At 41.3% G+C, this 23,497-nt stretch overlaps 1 protein-coding gene across 2 annotated transcripts in view; it reads right to left on the reverse strand.

Moving 5' to 3' along the window:
• Positions 1–1,149: 1,149 nt before the first annotated feature.
• glb1l2 (galactosidase beta 1 like 2) overlaps positions 1,150–23,497 on the reverse strand; it is a 29,329-nt gene continuing 6,981 nt past the window's right edge. The window contains exons 2-19 of one of the 2 annotated variants that reach the window (XM_023982867.2): positions 14,782–14,967; positions 14,618–14,686; positions 14,436–14,531; positions 8,072–8,180; positions 7,863–7,955; positions 7,673–7,754; positions 7,452–7,516; positions 7,272–7,356; positions 6,827–6,967; positions 6,661–6,741; positions 6,443–6,546; positions 6,164–6,310; positions 5,992–6,063; positions 5,522–5,600; positions 5,213–5,300; positions 3,346–3,460; positions 3,001–3,117; positions 1,150–2,786 (exon numbers count right to left, since the gene is read on the reverse strand). In XM_023982867.2, the coding sequence (XP_023838635.1) occupies positions 2,676–2,786; positions 3,001–3,117; positions 3,346–3,460; positions 5,213–5,300; positions 5,522–5,600; positions 5,992–6,063; positions 6,164–6,310; positions 6,443–6,546; positions 6,661–6,741; positions 6,827–6,967; positions 7,272–7,356; positions 7,452–7,516; positions 7,673–7,754; positions 7,863–7,955; positions 8,072–8,180; positions 14,436–14,531; positions 14,618–14,686; positions 14,782–14,945 (1,818 nt within the window). In that variant the 5' untranslated portion in view covers positions 14,946–14,967 and the 3' untranslated portion in view covers positions 1,150–2,675. The remainder of the gene's footprint in view (positions 2,787–3,000; positions 3,118–3,345; positions 3,461–5,212; positions 5,301–5,521; positions 5,601–5,991; positions 6,064–6,163; positions 6,311–6,442; positions 6,547–6,660; positions 6,742–6,826; positions 6,968–7,271; positions 7,357–7,451; positions 7,517–7,672; positions 7,755–7,862; positions 7,956–8,071; positions 8,181–14,435; positions 14,532–14,617; positions 14,687–14,781; positions 14,968–23,497) is intronic. The other variant, XM_023982869.2, reaches the window with a different exon arrangement.

Raw genomic sequence — 23,497 nt, forward strand, 5'->3', positions numbered from 1 at the left:
GTGGGGCAAATCTTTGAAAAATAATTATGCATGCCAGCAAAGCTACTACACAACACTAACCAATACATGAATTGCACTATAACGGTGACAACCGGTGCCCACAAACTGTTGGGCCTACATTTTGAGCCTACAGTTAATTCAGCCTAATTTACTGCTTTAAAAAAACATAACTGATATGGCTTACTTGTTTAAACAATTGTGGTTTCTACTGACAATTGAGATGTACAAACTATGGCATAAGGGAATGACGAGCGGATAAGAGGCCATCTGTAATTTCGATTAAGACATTAATGAGCAAGCTAGGACGGACATTGTCAATATAACTACTTGTACAGCACTTTTGAAATGTACAGCAACAGAATTCAGAACATGGACTGTTCTTAGTATTCTCCCTGTACACCAAGAACCGTAGGATAAATAACGGGGGCGTATAAGCAGACAATGAAGGCTCTTACAATATTCAATGATTACATTTCTCTAAACAGGCTATAGGCTGCATGTGCACCACCAAATCAGAACAGCAGGCGAAATTAAGAGGGGAAAAGGGACCAAATTATTAGGGTGCGGCACATGGGCTACTAACAGCTTACTACACAACATACACTTAGTATTACTTTCCTAGCTACAGTATACATATCTCCCTGGCATATTACATAATTTATGCAGCAGTTTACAATACATTTTTGGACTCACCTTCCTTCCAAACCACTCATTGTGGAATTTGCGATTTCCAACTTGTTGTGTAATGTTAATGCCCAATGGCCGATGAGCAGATACATTTTTTCCATGATTTCTCTTAATTATTTATCTTCATATGACAAGGATTTGCCAGTAGATTGTCGAGATGATTCATGATGATGACTGCTAGCTAAGATTTTGAAAGTATATTGACATCACTCCAATCAAAGCTACTGTACATATTATGTGATTTGACGTCATTTTATGTGGCCAATGACCTTGAGCCTTTCGGGGTCTACCCTTAGACTTGGCGGTGACGTAGTGTCCCCCATGAGTGACAGAACACTGAGCCAATCACAGCGCAACGCTCCGTATTTTCTGTTGGCTTGCCCCACCACCACAGAAAGCACTGAGCTAGGCTGAAACACCTGCATTTTGGAGTTGCCTTACTCAAGAAAACCAAAAAGAAACCATGTTTGTATGTGGCTTTATTAATTCAATTATATACATTTTTTGTTACATTGTTTGCAAACTGACATGTACTAATGCCAAAATAACATGCAAAACAGGCAAGCCTAACCTGCCCTGAATGACATGTCGCCACTGTGTATATGTAGGTAGGGGTAAAAGTGACTAGGCAAATCAGGATAGATGATAAACAGAGGTCAATATAATGGATAATCTGTAATAAGAATGATTTTAAATCTATGATATACAAGCAATTCATCCAATAAAATAAAATACACGAAGGGGCGTGCCAGATTGTTCTTCTCTGTAATAACTTTATAATAAAGAACTTATGATAAAATAAAATGACCAGTTCTGAAAATATTGTAGGCTAATGTTTACGCACTAATAACCTGAGCTTTACCATTCAAGATGAGCTGCAAACTATATTGTGTTCATCTAAATACAATGAAATACCTTTTTAGTCAACCTAACAGCAAAAGTATGCCTAGCAGTACTCAAGACAAATACTGTAAATGTGAAATCAAGTGGTTTGTTTTTTCATCTATATTTCATTTTAGATGGACAATAACACTGCCTATCCAGACAACTAGAGGAAGGCACTGAAACTTGAATGTTTTACACATCTGCATTTTACCTTTGAACTTTGTTGTCCTTTATCTCTTCCATCTCACTTTTCTTTGTTGTAATAGTCTACATTCCGCCACTCAATGTCTTGTCTTTTAATGTATGTACACTACCGTTCATAAGTTTGGGGTCACTTAGAAATGTACTTGTTTTTGAAAGAAAAGCACATTTTTGGTCCATTAAAATAACATCAAATTGATCAGAAATACAGTGTAGACATTGTTAATGTTGTAAATGACTCTTGTAGCTGGAAACAGCCGATTTGTAATGGAATATCTACATAGGCGTACAGATGCCCATTATCAGCAACCATCACTCCTGTGTTCCAATGGCACAGATACTGCTCCAGATACTCAACTAGTCTAAAGAAGGCCAGTTTTATTGCTCTTTAAATCAGGACTACAGTTTTCAGCTGTGCTAACATAATTGCTAAGGGGTTTTCTAATGATCAACTTGGATTAGCCTACACAACATGTCATTGGAACACAGGAGTGATGGTTGCTGATAATGAGCCTCTGTACGCCTATGTAGATATTCCATCAAAATTTGCCGTTTCCAGCTACAATAGTCATTTACAACATTAACAATGTCTACACTGCATTTCTGATCAATTTGATGTTATTTTAATGGATTCTTTTGTTGTTGCTTTTCTTTTAAAAACAAGGACATTTCTAAGTGACCCCAAACTTATGAACGGTAGTATATGTAACATGCCTTATGACTGTGCTCTAGACTACATAAAAATACATGTCTATCATCACATTCAGTGGTAGACCCATCCCATAACACAATAACAACATTACATACAGTGTGTTAAGGTAATCATAGCTTTTGTATTACCGTGTTATTACTATGTTATAAGAAATTGCTGTGTCATCATTTTATTTAAAATATTGATCATTTCAAAGCAGAACACAAAATGGATATTTGTATACATCAATTGTTTTTCCATGATCAGGATTTTCAACAAATACTAATTTCTCATCAGCTTTCTGTTCCTCGAACACAATGATCTAAAATAATGAAAAAAGGATCCATTAAACAAACCATTCTAGCCTGTTAATGTATCAGTACGTGTCTTGATTTGAGGATGAACTGTAGAAATAAAGTCTGATACACACTTTATAAGAATACATGGTAGTATAAACATGAGAACTTCTGAAAACACCTCAGAAGACTAGAACCCTATATCTATTAGAAATTAAAGGAGCTTTTTTTCAATTCTACCTGATTATTTCCACTTTTAAGCCAAGGTCCAGGGAGGTAGAGAGTTTTCTGGGGACCGATGGACCAGTGGCGTCCAAGATTCTGCCCGTTGATAAAGACCACTCCTTTACTCCAGCCCTGTGGACGGAAACACTGTAATCAGTGACTTGACAATCAGAGTTTAGAGTTTCTCTGGGAACTTCTTTCATCAGTATGTGTGTCTGATGAGGGATGGGCCTACTACACTATACACCAATAAACCAGAGATAGGTCTACCATACTATACGAATAAACCAGCAGGGACACAGTATGGACAGGTGGGGATCTCTATCATAACCACAGAGCCTGTTGGGCTGCTTTACACACAGGCAGTCTGATGAAGGTGTCTCTGGGATGGCGGTCCACATACAGCATGCCCTGGAAGAACCCTGGGAAGGAAGGCTTCTGGGGGACTGAGTTCCACTGGCTTGCTGCACTCAGTCTGAAACATGGGAGGAGATCACCCTATTATAACACAGGAAATCACTGACTAGCATTACAATACGAATCATCTAAACTTTAATGGTCAAATGCAGTCATTTTTATCTCAATATGAAGTCATTTATGGGTAACAATTAAGGACCTTGCTGTGATTGTTTTCAATTAAAAAATAAACAAAAATAGCTTCTTAGCAAAGGGCAATTTCTCAAGCAAGAATTTTGCTTGGACTGTTTGAGAGTGGTCTGAGTGGGGAGGGGAAAACTGAAAATTAGCTGTTTATTGGCAGAGAGGTTTTGAACTCTCTTATTGGTCTATTAACTAATTACCGCATGGTGATGTCACCATGGAAGGCCAAAACTCCCTCCTACCAAAACAGGCTGAAATTTCAGGTGGTCTTTTCAAACAGCTATTACACTAAAAGGGCATTATGCAAATGTTTACAATTTTGCAGTATTATTCCAACCTCATAGTGTGGAAATATATATAAAACACAGAATAATCCCATTTATGACTGCATTGGGCCTATAAGACAACCTGATATGCCAGTCAAACTTACAATGACAACAGTTATACAACGGTTGGGTCTAATCCTTGACGCTGATTGGTTAAAACCGCATTCCAGTCGGTGTCTTTTCCACAAGTTACCACCATGAAAGCTATGATGGTGAAATGTATATTTACTCTGTTCCATCTCACTATGCAATCCACTGTCTCAGCCCAGGCAGACAATTTATAATCTTAATATCCACTGTAAAAAGCATCTAGACATCATATCCCATTTCTTTTAGACGAGTAATTGGTTTTCAATTGCGGAGATTTGTATAAAACTTGCAGTCTGTATCTCTGACATTTGCAACATTGTTTCAATATTGAAATTCGATCTCCAGCTGTCTCATAGTAATTAACGTGTAGGGATCGGAAGTCGGAATGAGACAGATATGCAGCTTTTCTCAGCCAGTCGAAATCATGAATCAGCATAATTTTTATGGACATATACAAAGAAATGTCCATAAAAAAAACAGGTAAAACTAAACACAGCTAGTTTGTTTTCTTTCCAGCTTCAGTTTGAAGTGATTGTGTTAGCTGTGTTGTTGGCTAACTCTCTGAACAACCGTGTCCTGACGAGAGAGCACATTTTCTGTGCCAGGTGAAATCGAGCATCATTAGCTCATTCTTATGAATGTATCCAAATAAAAGCCACAAGAAAACAGCAAAAACAAATGCAAATGCAGGTACTTTGCTGTTATTCTGGCTGCACTGTTTGACATGACTGTAAATGAGCCATAGTTGGCTAGCTAGAAAGCAAGGGATAAGAACGTTGCCAGCCAGTACGGCAATAGAACATTTAGAAAGAACGACTGGGTCAAGTCCATAGATGCAGAACAAAAAGGACTTAACGACTGGGTCGTGTCTCTGGCAACCAAACCGATAGAACGAACGACCAGCCGGCTTGGGTAGCAACCCTAGATTTGTGTCAGGACGATATCTCGTTGAAGGATGAAATAGTATGAATAAATTAATCAAAATGAAGTTCATGAAAATGTGTCAATCATTATTTGAATATGTTGGTAACCCGTTGTATAAAAGTGATAATGCCCTCGAAGCTGGTGCGTTTCAATTCAGGATATAGGTGTGCTGCCGGCCTTCGACTTTGTCTCGGGCCTAACAACACCCGGGCATTATCACTTAAATGATAAACTGTAAGAGCCAGAATGGACCTTATTGTTGTATAAATTAAATGATCAGGACAAACCTCTTTAGGAAGTTTGGCTTCATATCTAAACAGTAGATTGTAAAGTCCTTCAGAGGCACGTGGTTCAATACAATATCTCCCACCAGACCTAGAACAGGGTGATAATGCAACTAAAGATTAAGATCTGCATGGGCGAGTAACAATGCAATTATTCCAAGACCTCATGGATACGGTCACTATTTGTTGAGCATTCAGGTCTATCCACTGTAGACCTTCAGGATTAAACCTGAAGGTCTACAGTGCCTTTAATGTACGCTTTGTGCTATGGAATTCTGATTGTTAAAGTGGTAGTAACTAAGAATAGCATACCTTTACGCTGATCATCTAGGGCTTTCCCATAATTCACTCTTCCACAGTTCTCCACAAGTAAACTCAATGTTCGCTCTCCCTTCAATGGAAAATACATAAAACATGTGGAAACCACTAATTGATGTACTAGTCAACAATGCATAGTACCCAAAGACAATAGAAGAACATGTGGCTTTCAGTTGGACTGCAGAGAGTAATTGATCCAATCTTCCGCTGTGCTATAGGACAGCATGGATTTGTTTTCCAATAACAGGCAGGTGCAAAGTTAGTGATTACGATTCTTATTTGTTACAACAACATTTGTCTGAAAACTTTGTTGGCTTAATCCTGGCACCTTAGTAACACACTCATTGATCAGCATCACCAGAAGCTTTCACCTCTATCATGGTGTTGAATATAAACTAGCCAGTTTACAAAGCAGCTCAGCAGCCCACCTATAGCCTGAATCTAAACACACAGTATCACCATACCTTCCCATCAGGCAGTGCAAACTCCACCGATTTATAGTCCAGGACACCAACAAAGTGTCTGTCCACAAACACCTAGAAGACAAGCCAACTGTATTAGTACAAATGATGTATTGTCATACAGTATAGTATAGTATAGTGCATTCATGCCATGTAGCTGTCTGTCTGTACTCACCAGGGCTCTGTCTTTAACATTGTTCCTGGAGTTCAGAAGGCCTCCACTGCTGATGGTGGTCTCATATAGAGTGTAGCCATAGGACTGACCATTATTACTGTTGACCGGAAGGTTCTCCATGTTGACAGGCTTCTCTGACTTCAAGGGCTTGATGATGAAACAATGTCAATGTAGTGCAGTCAATTAAATTAAGAACATTATGGAATCAACATCAACCCTTGAAGAGATAGAGTATTGCCAGGTCTCAGCTGACAGCATGCTACTTGACCCTTAGCTCACCTCAGTAAACTGCAGGCTCTCCCACAGTGACAGATGCTGCTGAATGATGACAGGCTCATACACTCTCCTGGCCTGGAGAGAGGGAACCTCAGGAAGCTTCTCACCTGAGACACACAGATACATGTGCCAGCTAGCCATTTTTTCTCAAATTGCATATGGTGCCTGTTTTCCAAAACGTGAATAGTATTTTATGTGAATGTTTGAAAGAGAAAGCTTACTGTGAAACTGGCTGAATAAATTCCTCAAGAGCTGATACTTGGTGGTGTAATCTCCAGCCTCGGATAACGGAGCATCATAATCTAAAAAAAAAAAAAAAAAAAGATTCAGATGACAACTTTTTTCTTTGCAAGTAATATTACATTTGATAGGATAAATAAAACCTACCGTAGCTGCCGACCTGAGGTTTGTAGGTGCCAAGGTTCGCCACAGCTCCATTCATGAAGCCAAAGCTGGTTCCACCATGGAACATATAGAGGTTGATGGATACACCTGGCTCCAGTATCTGTGACACCACAGCCAACATGTCTACCAGAAAAGGAGACAGACCGAATCAATGCTAGACGGTGGGCAATCATACAGTCCTTAGATTGATGGATGGATGGTCCTGTGTGGCTCAGTTGGTAGAGCATGGCACTTACAATGCCAGGGTTGTTCGATTCCCAAGAGGGACCAATACAAACAAAATATGATGTATGCATTCACTAGTGTAAGTTGCTCTGGGCAAGAGTGTCTGCGAAATGACAAAGTGTAAAATATGGATGAACTTTAAGAGTTGCTATAACTAGAGGTTATATGACATGATCATAACCTAGTTTGTAATGAAACTTACCCTCTGCTGGAAACACGTGGTGAGATTCACTCCAGACATCGAACCACCCAGACCAGTACTCCATTAGAAGCAGAGGTTTCTGGGGCTACAGTAAGGGCAAAGTCACACTTAGTCTTTGGACCACTATGTTCTCAGATGCAAGACAAAATAGAAGAAAATAGAGAATCATTGGCACTATACCTGGATGTACGCTAAATATTGTATTGTTCCGTAGGCCAGTCTTTGAAGGTTTACCGTCTTGAGAACTTAAGAGAGGAGGGGTTCAAGTGAAGAACAATGTAGACTAAAGAAGGATATTTTCTTGCAGCATCATTACTCTATTGAAAGCAAATGAAATGGCACAAATATGTGCTACAATGTACATGACCAAATATCAAGATCTAGCAATAGAAAACCATTACCTCCGTCCACTCCTCCACATTTGAGCCCCTCCCGGTTGTCTGATGTCAGCAGGAGTTCATTGGTTCCTCTGGATAGTAGAGCCTGCCAATGAGAATACAGTTTCACTATACATTTATAGGTCACTGAAAAAGTCTATACTGGGCATACAGTATGATGCAGATGGTGAGAAACAGTACAGTATCACAGTACCTCCTTTATAAAAGGCATGTATTGTTCATCCTTTGCATATGAGCCATACTCATTCTCCACTTGAACTGCAATGATGGGGCCTCCCTCTTCAAACTATAAAGCAAAGAGGACAACATGTATTCACAGCTAGCCCACTAACACCCCTGCGAACCGCTCTAACAGATATCAGGACTTAATAACTTGGATAATAAGGCAACTAATTTACGTACTTGTAGAGGCTTAATTATTGGGATGAGTTTGTCGAAGAAAGAGTTCACTGCTTCTGTGAAGCCAGGGTAGGTTGTCCTCAACTTCATGTTTTTGTCACGTAACAGCCAGCTTAAAAGAAAATAACCATTATAAGGATGTCTCATTCAACATGTTGGTTTGCTTTCCAGGATTCATCCAATGGTATTGAGGAGTATACCACCTCAGTCATCGGCTTCATCAATAAGTACATCAACGACGTCTTCCCTACAGTGAATGTATGTATGCACATATCCCAACCAGAAGCCATGGATTACAGGCAACATCCACATCGGGCTAAAAGTCTAGAGCTGCCACTTTCAAGGAGCGGGACACTAATCTGGACGCTTATAAGAAATCCCGCTATGCCCTCAGACGAACCATTAAGATTGAATCCTACTACACCGGCTCTGACACTCGACGGATGTGGCAGGGCTTGAAAACTATTAAGGACTACGAAGGGGAACCCAGACATGAGCTGCCCAGTGACGCGAGGCTACCAGATGAGCTAAATGTCTTATATGCTCGCTTCGAGGCAAGCAACACTGAAGCATGCACGTGAACATCAGCTGTCCTGGATGACTGCGTGATAACGCTCTTGGTAGCCGATGTGAGCAAGACCTTTTCTCAATCTAGGGGGTGCTGTTTCCACTTTGGAAAATATCGTCTCCAAATTAAACTGCCTCATACTCAATTCTTGCTCGTACAATATGCATATTATTATTACTATTGGATAGAAAACAATCTCTAGTTTCTAAAACCGTTTGAATTATGTCTGTGGGTGAACCAGAACTCTTTCTGCAGCGACAGGAACAGGAACTGCGAAGGTCTGCAAACGAGGCTCTGTTCTCAGATCAGTTTAAAGCTCTGTATGTATCCTATGAGTCGACATGAACTGCACCCGCCTTCCCCTGGATGTCAGTAACCAATGAGAAGTGGAATGGAGTGTCTACGTAGTTCTCAGAGCTTATAAAAGGCCAAGGAACGAAGTGCGCTCTCTTTTCGTCGTTCGTCATTGCGCAAAGCAAGACCTCAAGATGGCATTTTGAAACGCTCAGTTATCGGCCTTAGCTATATCCGTCTGTAATTTAATTCGATATAGGTGTTAGAAACATCATAACGAAGTTATTTTAAACCGAGTTATATCAGTTTATGCGAGTATATTGCTATTTTCGGAATTTCCTTAGTATTGCGTTTTGGGGATTTGGGAATGTTGTGGCCACATAGCTATTGTTAGCTGCTAATTCCGAAGTTGAAGACGACGTTTTACAACCAAGCAACGATTCTTTTGGACAAAGGACACCTTGCCAAAATTCTGATGGAAGCTCGTCCAAAAGTAAGAACTATTTATGATGTTATTCCGTATTTATGTGGAAAAATGTAAACGCATTTGTCCGCCGTTATTGCGGCACTAGTCTGGCTGTAACGCACACTGTATGTCTAGTAACGTTAATTTTAAAAATCTAACTCAGCGGTTGCATTAATAACTAATGCATCTTTCATTTGCTGTCCAACCTGTATTTTTTAGTCAATCTAAATCGATAAATATTCGTAAACTTAGGTGCCTTTCCAAGATGGCGCCGGCCAGAATGCATGACCTGTTGCCACTGATCACATTGTATAACAACGATTTGTGCTGCTAAATATGCACATTTTCGAACAAACCTATATGCATTGTGTAATATGATGTTACAGGACTGTCATCTGACGAAGTATATCAAGGTTAGTCCAAAATTATATATATTTTGCTGTATTGTTACGATCGCTAACCTGTGCTGCTGGTAAATTGCTTGTGTTTCTGGCTATTGTGCTAAGCTAATATAATGCTATATTGTGTTTTCGCCTGTAAAACAATAAAAATCTGACATATTGGCTGGATTCACAAGATGTTGGGCTTTCATTTGCTGTACGCTGTGTATTTTTCAGAAATGTTTAAGATGAGTAATTAGGTATTTGACGTTGGTCTCTGAATTATTCTGGCAGCTTCGGCACTATTTCAGATTGCAGCTGCAATGTAGAACTGTGATTTATACCTGAAATATGCAAATTTTTCTAAAAAAACATATGCTATACAATAAATATGTTATCAGACTGTCCATCTATGAAGTTGTTCTTGGTTAGTGGCTATATATATCTTTATTTGGTCGAAATTGTGATAGCTACCTATGCAGGAAAAAATGGTGAAAAAAAAAAAAAGTTGTTCTTTTGCTATCGTGGTTAGCTAATAGATTTACATATTGTGTCTTCCCTGTAAAACATTTTAAAAATCAGAAATGATGGCTGGATTCACAAGATGTGTATCTTTCATCTGGTGTCTTGGACTTGTGATTTAATGATATTTAGATGCTAGTATTTACTTGTGACGCTATGCTAGGCTATGCTAGTCAGCTTTTTTACTGTGGGGGGTGCTCCCGGATCCGGGATGCGTAGCAAGTAGAAGTTAAACAGGTCAACATTCACCAAGCGACGGGGCTAGATGGATTACCAGGACATGTAGTCAAAGCATGCGCGGACCAACTGGCAAGTGTCTTCACTGACATTTTAAACCTCCCCCTGACTGAATCTGTAATACCTACATGTTGTTTCAAGCAGACCACCATAGTCCCTGTGCCCAAGGAAGCGAAGGTAACCTGCTTAAAGGATTTCCGCCCCGTAGCACTCACGTCGGTAGCCATGAAGTGCTTTGAAAGGCTGGTCATGGCTCACATCAACAGCATCCTCCCGGATACCCTAGACCAGTGGTTCCCAAACTTTTTATAGTCCTGTACCCCTTTAAACATTCAACCTCCAGCTGCGTACCCCCTCTAGCACCAGGGTCAGCACACTCTCAAATGTTTTTTTGATATCATTGTAGGCCTGCCACACACTATACGATACATTTATTAAACATAAGAATGAGTGTGAGTTTCTTTCACAACCCAGCTTGTGGGAAGTGACAAAGAGCTCTTATAGGACCAGGGCACAAATAATAATAAATTATTTAGCTCATTATTTAGCCATCTTACATATAAAACCTTATTTGTTCATCAACAATTGTGAATAACTCACCACAGGTTAATGAGAAGGGTGTGCTTGAAAGGATGCACATAACTCTGCAATGTTGGGTTGTATTGGAGAGAGTCTCAGTCTTAAATCATTTTCCACACACAGTCTGTGTCTGTATTTAGTTTTCATGCTAGTGAGGGCCAAGAATCCACTCTCCTTATAGGTACGTGGTTGCAGAGAGCATCAGTGTCTTAACAGTGCAATTTCCCAAGGCAAGAAACTCAGAGCAGTCCTATACAGAAATCTGGCAGTGGCTTCTGATTAAATAAAATTTTCACATAACTGCTTGTTGCAATTTTGATGAGAGTCCAGGCTCTATCGCAGCCTGCCACGACCGGGAGACTCATGGGGCGGCATACAATTGGCCCAGCGTCGTCCGGGTTAGGGGAGGGTTTGGCCGGCAGGGATGTCCTCCACGACTCCTGTGGCGGGCCAGGCACGGTGTACGGTGTTTCCTCCGACACATTGGTACAGCTGGCTTCTGGGTTAAGTGGGCATTGTGTCAAGAAGCAGTGAAGCTTGGTTGGGTTGTGTTTTGGAGGACACATGGCTCTAGACCTTCACCTCTCCCGAATTCATACGGGAGTTGCAGCGATGAGACAAGACTGTAACGACCAATTGGATACCACGAAATTGGGGGTAATTTTTTTTATAATAATAAAATAATTGTCATGTTGTCAAAATTGTCATGTTTAGTTTCTAAATGTCTGTGCATGCGTGAAGGTTTCCCGCGAGAGAGTAACAGTTAATATGATTGGATGTTAACTATTTGACTAGGCTACCTGTATTTGACATTGTGTTGTTATTTCGCTGAACACCAGATGGTTTATTTTTATTTTTGGCAGTGAAACGAGGCTACTCAGGCGAGAAAAAAAAAAAAACTCACCCAAAATGTACACACACACGTTCAAAAGTTTGGGGTCACTTAGAAATGTCCTTCTTTTTGAAAGAAAAGCAAAAAACTTGTCCATTAAAATAACATCAAATTGATCAAAAATGCAGTGTAGACATTGTTAATGTTGTAAATGAGTATTGTAGCTGGAAACTGCAGATTTTTTATGGAATATCTACATAAACGTACAGAGGCCCATTATCAGCAACCGTCACCCCTGCGTTACAATGGCACGTTGTGTTAGCTAATCCAAGTTTATAATTTTTAAAAGGCCAATTGATCATTAGAAAACCCTTTTGCAATTATGTTAGCACAGCTGAAAACGGTTTATGCTGTTTAAAGAAACAATAAAACTGGCCTTCTATAGACTAGTTGAGTATCTGGAGCGTCGGCATTTGTGGGTTCGATTACAAGTTCAAAATGGCCAGAAACAAAGACCTTTCTTCTAAAACTCGTCAGCCTTCATTTCTCAGAACAAGAATAGACTATGTCATGCGAGAAATTGCCAAGAAACTGAAGATCTCGTACAACGCTGTGTACTACTCCCTTCACAGAACAGAGCAAACTGGCTCTAACCAGAATAGAAAGAGGAGCGGGAGGAGTGCACAACTGAGCAAGAGGACAAGTACATTACAGTGTCTAGATTGAGAAACAGACGCCTCAAGTCCTCAACTGGCAGCTTCATTAAATAGTACCCGCAAAACACCAGTCTCAATGTCAACAGTGAAGAGGCGACTCCGGGATGATAGCCTTCCAGCGACAATAGTCATTTACAACATTAACAATGTCTACACTGCATTTTTGATCAATTTGATGTTATTTTAATGGACATTTTTTTTGGTGCTTTTCTTTCAAAAACAAGGACATTTTTAAGATACACTACAGTTCAAAAGTTTGGGCTATTAAAAAAAATATATACAAATCACATTTTTATTTGGCGTACCCCTGGCTGAATTGTGCGCGTACCCCAGTTTGGGAATACCTGTCCTAGACCCACTCCAATTCGCAAACCGCCCCAACAGATCCACAGAGGACGCAATCTCAATCGCACTCCACACTGCCCTTTCCCACCTGGACAAAAGGAACACCTATGTGAGAATGCTGTTCATTGACTACAGCTCAGCATTCAACACCCTAGTGCCCATGAAGCTCATCACTAAGCTAAGGACCCTGGGACAAAACACTTCCCTCTGCAACTGGATCCTGGACCTCCTGACGGGCCGCCCCCAGGTAGGCAACAACACGTCTGCCATGCTGATCCTCAACACTGGGGGCCCTTAGGGGTGTATACTTAGTCCCCTCCTGTACTGTACTCCCTGTTCACCCACGACTGCATGGCCAAACACGACTCCAACACCACCATTAAGTTTGCTGATGACACAACAGTGGTAGGCCTGATCACCGACAACGATGAGAGCTTATAGGGAGGTGGTCAGAGAACTGGCAGTGTGGTGCCAGGACAACAACCTCTCCCTCAATGTGAGCAAGACAAAGGAGCTGATCGTGGACTACAGGAAAAGGCAGTCCGAACAGGTCCCCATTAACATCGACGGGGCTGTAGTGGAGTGGGTCGAGAGTTTCAAGTTCTTTGATGTCGACATCACCAACGAACTGTCATTGTTCAAACACACCAAGACAGTCGTGAAGAGGGCACAACAACACCTTTTCCCCCTCAGGAGTCTGAAAAGACTTGGCATGGGTTCCCAGATCCTCAAAAAGTTCTACAGCTGCACCATCGAGAGCATCCTGACCGGTTGCATCACCGCCTGGTATGGCAACTGCTCGGCATCTGACCCTAAGTCGCAACAGAGGGTAGTGCGTACGGCCCAGTACATCACTGGGGCCAAGCTTCCCGTCATCCAGGACCTATATAACAGGCCTATATAAGGATAGCCAAAAAAAGTCCAGTCACCCAAGTTCTAGACTGTTTTCTCTGCTAACGCACAGCAAGCGGTACTGGAGCGCCAATTCTAGGACCAAAACGCTCCTTATATGCTTCTACCCCCAAGCCATAAGACTGCCGAACAATTAATCAAATGGGCACCGGACTACTTACATTGACACCTCCCCCTCCATTTGTTTTGTACACTCACTGTTTATTAGCTATGCATAGTCACTTCACCCCTACCTACATGTACAAATTACCTTGACTAACCTGTACCCCCGTACATTGACTCGGTACCGGTACCCCCTGTATTATAGCCTCGTTATTGTTATTTTATTGTGTTACTTTAGTTTATTTGGTAAGTATTTTCTTAACTCTTCTTGAACTGCATTGGTGGTTAAGGGCTTGTATAGTAAGCATTTCACGGTAAGGTCTACACTTGTTGTATTCGGCGCATGTGACAAATAAAGTTTGATTTGATTTGACCCCTGCTACAAAGTTAAAGGATTAAAGTAATGGTAACAACCTGGGGAGCCCTCCTAAGTCCCACTCAGCACAGATGTAGGGTCCTGGCCGCAGAATCACCCAGAGCCCCAACTCTGCTGCTAGGCTGATGTACGCCCTGAGAGACACAGAGAAAAGCAGAGAGACAAAGCTCAACCGCTCTATCAAACATATTCATCACAAAATCATAAAAGTCTTCCTTACTTTAAATCCAACTGGTCCTGGAAGTTGAAAACCCCTCTCTCTGGCTCATGCAGGTTCCATGGCACATATCTGAAAGATAAAGCAGTCATTCTCAGTATCCCTCCATAGTAGAGCTGCAGTGAGTGGTGGTATAAGAGGACATGAGGTGTTCTGTGTGTCCCTACGTGGTGAGAGTGTTGACCCCACAGGCCCTCATCTTCAGCAGCCGGTCCTCCCAGTAGGCTCTGGGGACACGGAAGTAGTGGATAGAGCCCCCCAGGATGCGAAAGGGCTCTCCCTCCAGAGTGAACTGAAAGGAGTTGGCCCTCAGACCCTCTTTCTGGCTCATTCTCCTCACCTCTGGCTGCAGGCTGGAAGAAACAGACAAACCACTGTTGGAATCTCTTATGAATGTTATGAATAATCACACTTAAGACAAGAATTAGAGCGACTGTGTAGGGACTAATAAATGCATACAACTTGTAATATACTGTATGATGATAGCTATCGATTCTGGTCATAATATATGCTATGTTATTCTAAGACAGTCAATTCAACACATAATAAATATCCTTATGTAGATTGACCAATCTCAGCTAATGTCAAAATTAAGAATCTTACCTTCTACGTTGATTTTCACAAAGTCTAAAGCTGAAATAATTTTCAGTATGGCTTTATACCCATCTACTGAAGCAGAGCTCACGCGGACGGCTTCAACGAATGGAGAACAATGAAGAAAGGCCTAGAATGCTTTGAACAAGGAAAACCATTGTTGTTTCAGAACACTGCTGTTCGTTTTGTGTTGAAGCTATAGTATACTGAACAAAAATATAAACGCAACACGTAAAGTGTTGGTCCCATATTTTGTGAGCTGAAATAAAAAGATCCCAGAATTGTTCCATATGCACAAAAAGCGAATTTCTCTAAAATGTTGTGCACACATGTTTACATCCCTGCTAGTGAGATTTTGGCAGTGCGTCCAACCAGCCTCACAACCGCAGACCACGTGTAACCACGCCAGCACAGGACTTCCACATTATGCTTCTTCACCTGCAGGATCGTCTGAGACCAGCCTCCCCGACAGTTGATGAAACCAAAGAATTTCTGCAAACTGTTAGAAACTGTCTCAGGGAAGCTCATCTGTGTGCTCGTCGTTCTCACCAAAATGACTGCAGTTTGGCGTCGTAACCGACTTCAGTGAGAAAACGCTCTCCTTCGATGGCCACTGGCACGCAGGAGAAGTGTGCTCTTCACGAATTAAACCCAGTTTCACTGTACCGGGCAGATGGAAGACTGTGTATGGCGTTGTGTGGGCCAGTGGCTTGCTGATGTCAACATTGTGAACAGAGTGCCCCATGGTGGCAGTGGGGTTATGGTATGTGCAGGCATAAGCGACGGACAGAGAACACAATTGCATTTTAGAAATGGCAATTTGAATGCACAGAGATAATGTGATGAGATCCTGAGGCCCATTGTCGTGGCATTCATCCGCCGCCATCATCTCATGTTTCAGCATGATAATGTTCAGTGTGTCAAATCGGAGGGCCTGTTGTCCGGACCTCTGGCAGTCTTTATGGGGGTGCCACAGGGTTCAATTCTCAGGCCGACTCTCTTCTCTGTATACATCAATGATGTCGCTCTTGCTGCTGGTGAATCTCTGATCCACCTCTACTCAGACGACACCATTCTGTATACCTCTGGCCCTTCTTTGGACACTGTGTTAACTAACCTCCAGATGAGCTTCAATCCCATACAACTCTTCTTCCGTGGCCTCCAACTGCTCTTAAACGCAAGTAAAATTAAATGCATGCTTTTCAACCGACCGCTGCCCGCACCTGCCCGCCTGTCCAGCATCACTACTCTGGACGGTTCTGACTTAGAATATGTGGAGAACTACAAATACCTCGGTGTCTGGTTAGACTGTAAACTCTCCTTCCAGACTAACATTAAGCATTTCCAATCCAAAATTAAATCTAGAATCGGCTTCCTATTTCGCAACAAAGCATCCTTCACTCATGCTGCCAAACATACCCTCGTAAAACTGACCATCCTACCGATCCTCGACGATGTCATTTACAAAATAGCCTCCAACACTCTACTCAACTAATTGGATGCAGTCTATCACAGTGCCATCCGTTTTGTCACCAAAGCCCCATATACTACCCACCACTGCGACCTGTACGCTCTCGTTGGCTGGCTCTCGCCTCATACTCGTCACCTAACCCACTGGCTCCAGGTCATCTACAAGGCTTTGCTAGGTAAAGCCCTGCCTTATCTGAGCTCACTGGTCACCATAGCAGCACCCACCCGTAGCACGTGCTCCAGCAGGTATATCTCACTGGTCACCCCCAGAGAACTGGAAGGAAATGACTGGAACGAACTGCAAAAATCACTGAAGCTGGAGACTCATATCTCCCTCACTAGCTTTAAGCACCAGCTGTCAGAGCAGGTCACAGATCACTGCACCTGTACTTAGCCCATCTGTAAATTGCCCATCCAACTACCTCATCCCCATACTGTATTTATTTACTTTCCGAATGCATTGTATATGATTTAAAGGCTATATGTAAGCAATAACTTGTTTTATACTGACATTGGGATTTTATCCAATGAAAAACAATGTGAAAAATGAATGGAGTGAAGGGGTGATAGTGACAACACAGAGACAGCTGCCATTGCTGCACTGCTATCACACATTTTCCACTCTAGGGACATAGACCTTCAAGAAAATCACTAAAATCACATCGTCATCCCAAGTGAGCCTGAAGGCCCAAATGTGGAGGTCTGGTCCATGAACTACACTGAACCAAAATATAAACTCAACATACAACAATTTCAAAGATTTTACTGAGTTACAGTTCATATAAGGAAATCAGTCAATTGAAATATATTAATTAGGCCTTAATCTATGGATTTCACATGGCTGGGAATACAGATATGCATATGTTGGTCCCAGATACCTTAAAAAATGGTAAGGGTGTGGTCTGGATCAGAGAAACAAGGCAAGTATCTGGTGTGACCACCATTTGCCTCATGCAGCACGACACATCTCCTTCGCATAGAGTTGATCAGGCTGTTGATTGTGGCATGTGGAATGTTGTCCCACTACTCTAAAACATCTATGCGAAGTTGCTGGATATTGGTGGGAATTGGAACACTGTCGTACACGTCGATCCAGAGCATCCCAAACATGCTCAATAGGTGACATGTTGGGTGAGTATGCAGGCCATGGAAGAACAGGGACATTTTAAACTTTCAGGAATCGTGTACAGGTCCTTGCAACATTTGTATTTATTTTATTTATTTTTTCAGCTTTTATTTAACCAGGTAGGCTAGTTGAGAACAAGTTCTCATTTACAACTGCGACCTGGCCAAGATAAAGCAAAGCAGTTCGACACATACAACAGCACAGAGTTACACATGGAATAAACAAACATACAGTCAATAATACAGTATGAAAAGTCTATATACAGTGTGTGCAAATCAGGTAGGATAAGGGAGGTGAGGCAATAAATAGGCCATGGTGGTGAAGTAATTACAATATAGCAATTAAACACTAGAGTGATTTATGTGCTGAAGATGAATGTGCAAGTAGAGATACTGGGGTGCAAAGGAGCAAGATGGAGGCCTGCTGGAGGTCATTATGCAGGCTCTGGCAGTGCTCCTCCTTGACAAAGCGGAGGTAGCGGTCGCTGCTGCTGGGTGTTGCCCTCCTACGGCCTCCTCCACGTCTCCTGATGTACTGGCCTGTCTCCTGGTAGCCTCCATGCTCTGGACACTACGCTGACAGACACAGCAAACCTTTTTGCCACAGCTCGCATTGATGTGCCATCCTGGATGAACTGCACTACCTGAGCCACTTGTTGGTTGTAGACTCCGTCTCATGCTACCACTAGAGTGAGAGCACGCCAGCATTCAAAAGTGACCAAAACATCAGCCAGGAAGCATAGGAACTGAGAAGTGGTCTGTGGTCACCACCTGCAGAATCACTCCTTTTTGGGGGTGTCTTGCTAATTGCCTATAATTTCCACCTTTTGTCTATTCCATTTGCACAACAGCATGTGAAATTTATTGTCAATCAGTGTTGCTTCCTAAGTGGACAGTTTGATTTCACAGAAGTGTGATTGACTTGGAGTTACATTGTGTTGTTTAAGTGTTCCTTTATTTTTTTGAGCAGTGTATATATATATATATAAATAATACACACACACATTTTTGTAATAATGACAATTGCAACAATACTGAATGAACAATGAACACTTATTTTAACTTAATATAATACATAAATACACACGCACACACACACAGCTCTGAAGTGACAATGATACTGAAGAGTCTGCTTAGGAGACAAATACTCTCAACTGTTTGATTAAAAATAGAGAAAAAAAAATTGAATTTAAGTTACCTGTGATTAATGTTGAAAACAAAAACTGTCATTTCTATATGCAGGAAATCCTATTTTAATAATGGGCATGGTAAGAATTGACGACCAAAGTGCGAGTCAAATTCCCATGACACCTTCTAGCAAAATCTGAAAAGCGGTTCCTTCATTTATTCTATAGGATATTTTTAGATTCACTTAAAATAAGGTCTGTGTTTCGTGTAGGCTTACACCACCGTGCCAATTTTATAACTGTGTAGATATCCATAGGACAAGGTAACTCTGATCAATATTGGCTAAATATAAGCGAAGATAAAAAAAAATGTAGAGTGGATTTATGAAAATATGTTGACAAACGTTACCTTATCCTAGTGAGATTTACACAGGGATCAAAATGTCGAGGAGGTTTAAGCCTGCACGAAACACAGACCTTATTTGAAGTAGATCAAGACATTCTCTATGGAAGACAGAACGGTAAATAACGAAGGAACCCCTTCAAGTTCAGCCGCAAGTTATTACAGGGATTATAACGCGTCGACTATTTCTCTCTAAACCATATACCTTTGACTAATCCGGAAACTATCACCTCGAAAACAAAACGTTTATCCGTTCCGTATTTTATCTAACGGGTGGCATCCATGAGTCTAAATATTCCGTTTACATTGCACAACTTCAATTGTATGTCATAATTACGTAAAATTCTGGCAAATTAGTTCGCAAAGAGCCAGGCGGCCCAAACTGTTGCATATACCCTGACTCTGCGTGCAATGAACGCAAGAGAAATGACACGATTTCACCTGGTTAATATTGCCTGCTAACCTGGATTCTTTTAGCTAAATATGCAGGTTTAAAAATATATATTGGTATTATTTTAAGAAAGGCATTGATGTTTATGGTTAAGTACACATTGGAGCAATGACAGTCATTGATTGATTGTTTTTTATAAGATAAGTTTAATGCTAGCTAGCAATTTACCTTAGCTTACTGCATTCGCGGCACAGGCAGGCTCCTCGTGGAGTGCAATGTAATCAGTGTTAGAGCATTGGACTAGTTAACTGTAAGGTTGCAAGATTGGATCCCCCGAGCTGACAAGGTTCAAAATCTGTCATTCTGCCCCTGAACGAGGCAGAACGTTCCTAGGCCGTCATTGAAAATAAGAATGTGTTCTTAACTGACTTGCCTAGTTAAATAAAGATTAAATAAAGGTGTAATTTAAAAAATAAATAAATAAAGGAAAATCGGCGCCCAAAAATACCGATTTCCGATTGTTATGAAAACTTGAAATCGGCCCCGATTAATCGGTCGACCTCTACAGCCTTATTCTAAAATTGATGAAATTATATTTCTTCCTCATCAATCTACACACAATACCCCATAATGACAAACAAAAACAAGTTTTTAGAAATGTTTGCAAATGTATTGAAAATTTATTCAGAAATATCTTATTTACATGCAGATTCCTAGAGGAAAATGTCTGTGCTTAGCTCTATTCCTATTAATATATATATTTTCTCCTCAATAAAAAAAAAGAGAACCTTATTTAAATAAGTATTCAGACCATTTGTTATCAGACTTTCAAAATTGAGCTCAGGTGCATCCTGTTTCCATTGATCATCCTTGATGTTTCTACAACTTGGAGTCCACCTGTAGTAAATTCAATTGATTGGACATTATTTGGAAAGGCACACACCTGTCTATATAAGGTCCCACAGTTGACAGTGCCTGTCAGAGAAAAAAAACAAGCTATGAGGTTGAAGGAATTGTCTGTGTAGCTCCGAGACAGGATTGTGTCGAGGCATAGATATGAGGAAGGGTACCAAAACATTTCTGCTTAGAAGGCCAGCATCCCAGAGTTGCCTCTTCACTGGTGACATTGAGACTGGTGTTTTACAGGTACTATTTAATGAAGCTGCCAGTTGAGGACTTGTGAGGCGTCTGTTTCTCAAACTAGACACTCTAATGTACTTTTCCTCTTGCTCAGTTGTGCACTGGGGTCTCCCACTCCTCTTTCTATTCTGGTTAGAGCCAATTTGTGCTGTTCTGTGAAGGGATTTGTACACAGTGTTGTACGACATCTTCAGTTTCAATCGAACCCACAAATGCCGATGCTCCAGATACTCAACTAGTCTAAAGAAGGACATTTTTATTGCTTCTTTAAAATCAGGACTACAGTTTTCAGCTGTGCTAACATAATTGCAAAAAGGTTTTCTAATGGTCAATTGGCCTTTTAAAATTATAAACTTGGATTAGCTAACACAACGTGCCATTGGAACACAGTTTGGTTGCTTGTAATGGGCCTACACCTATGTAGATAATAAAAAAAAATGTGTTGCCTTTTCCAGCTACAAAAGTCATTTACAACATTAACAATGTCTACACTGTATTTCTGATCAATTTGATGTTATTTTAATGGACCAAAAATGTGCTTTTCTTTCAAAAACAAGGACATTTCTAAGTGACCCCAAACTTATGAACCGTAGTGTATATGCCCACTAAAAACCACTTTGCACCTCGAGTGATGAAGTAGCCACTATTAAACCACAAAAAAATAGTGATAGGCGAAAAGTGGCAGTGATAGCCATGGGGAAGGAGCAGCTTTCAACTAAGAAATTATTGATAAAAAAGGGTTCAACTGTTTCAGTTATTTGGAAGTGTTTTGGCTTTTTGAAGTCGGACAAAGAGCAGAGCAATGTTCGGTGCAAATTGTGCCGTAGACAGGTGGCTACCAAGTCTGGTAATACGACAAACCTTTTCACCATCTGATGCAAAATCACTCTTTGGAACATGCAGAAAGTTTGAGTTTGCGCCACAGCATTGATAAACGCCCCTCAGGCACCAGCCAATCTAGGGATGGTCGCCCGAAGCAGTCAACACTGACAGTGTTTATGCCCTACGAGCAAACATCGAAAAGACAAAGACATCACAAATGCTATTATGTATTGCATTGCTAAGGACATGCTACCAATTAGCACAGTCGAAAAGGAAGGTTTCAAGAGGCTTATCAATTTAATTGACCCAGGTACGTTGTCCCTGGCCGCAAACATTTCTCACACCGCACTGCCTAAACTCTACGCTGAGTGTAGGGAAAAAGTTGAGGAACAGCTCAAGACAGATTTAACGTATTTTGCTACTACTACTGATCTGTGGTGTAGTCGCACGTCAGAGCCTTATATTAGCATCACTGTCCACTATATTGATAGAGTGGAATCTTCTAAATAAATGCCTTCAAACATACTTTCCCAGCGACCACACGGGTGACGCTATAGCAGATGGGCTCATTGATGCTCTCGCCTCCTGGGGACTCAGTCAAGACAGACAGGTCTGCAACGGATAATGGTGCGAACGTGGTGAAGGCCGCTCAAATCAACAAAATGGACCCGACTGCAATGTTTTGGACATCGTCTGCACTTGGCCATTGGTAAGTAACCTTGTCAATTGTGTATATTGTGTTAGATGAAACTAAATGTGCATTTTTTTTCATCAACTGATTATGTTAAATATTACATTTGTACATAACTAAAGGGATTATTGTGATTTTAACTATTAAAATCTCAAGTTCTCTTAGAGAATGGGTAGAGACAAAAGGCTGGATCGAGCAATTGGAGTGTGTAAGAAAGTGGCAGGTGCCTTTTCCTATTCGTGTAAAAAGAAGAGACCTGGCAGTTGCTCAAAAATAACACAACCTACCCCAGCACAAGTTGGTGACAGAGTTGCCTACCAGCTGGGTATCACATCAAAAGAGGGTGCAAAGAGTACTGGAGGAGGAGAAAGCCATTTCACAGGTCTTGTCCAGTGACAAGAAGACCTGGCACTTAGCTCCCACCTATACAGATATAGATGTTCTTGAGTCCATCAACCAGTCGAGGATCGGTAGGATGGTCAGTTTTACGAGGGTATGTTTGGCAGCATGAGTGAAGGATGCTTTGTTGCGATATAGGAAGCCGATTCTAGATTTAATTTTGGATTGGAGATCCTTAATGTGAGTCTGGAAGGAGAGTTTACAGTCTAACCAGACACCTAGGTATGTGTAGTTGTCCACGTATTCTAAGTCAGAGCCGTCCAGAGTAGTGATGCTGGACGGGCGAGCAGGTGCGGGCAGTGATCGGTTGAATAGCATGCATTTAGTTTTACTTGCGTTTAAGAGCAGTTGGAGGCCACGGAAGGAGAGTTGTATGGCATTGAAGCTCGTCTGGAGGTTAGTTAACACAGTGTCCAAAGAGGGGCCAGAAGTATACAGAATGGTGTCGTCTGCGTAGAGGTGTATCAGAGAATCACCAGCAGCAAGAGCAACATCATTGATGTATACAGAGAAGAGAGTCGGCCTGAGGATCAAACCCTGTGGCACCCCCATAGAGACTGCCAGAGGTCCGGACAACAGGCCCTCCGATTTGACACACTGAACTCTATCAGAGAAGTAGATAGTAAGCCAGGCGAGGCAATCATTTGAGAAACCAAGGCTGTCGAGTCTGCCAATAAGAATGCGGTGATTGACAGAGTCGAAAGCCTTGGCCAGGTCGATA

The sequence above is a fragment of the Salvelinus sp. IW2-2015 genome, linkage group LG4p, assembly GCF_002910315.2.
Source record: "Salvelinus sp. IW2-2015 linkage group LG4p, ASM291031v2, whole genome shotgun sequence".
NCBI classification, from domain to species: domain Eukaryota; kingdom Metazoa; phylum Chordata; class Actinopteri; order Salmoniformes; family Salmonidae; genus Salvelinus; species Salvelinus sp. IW2-2015.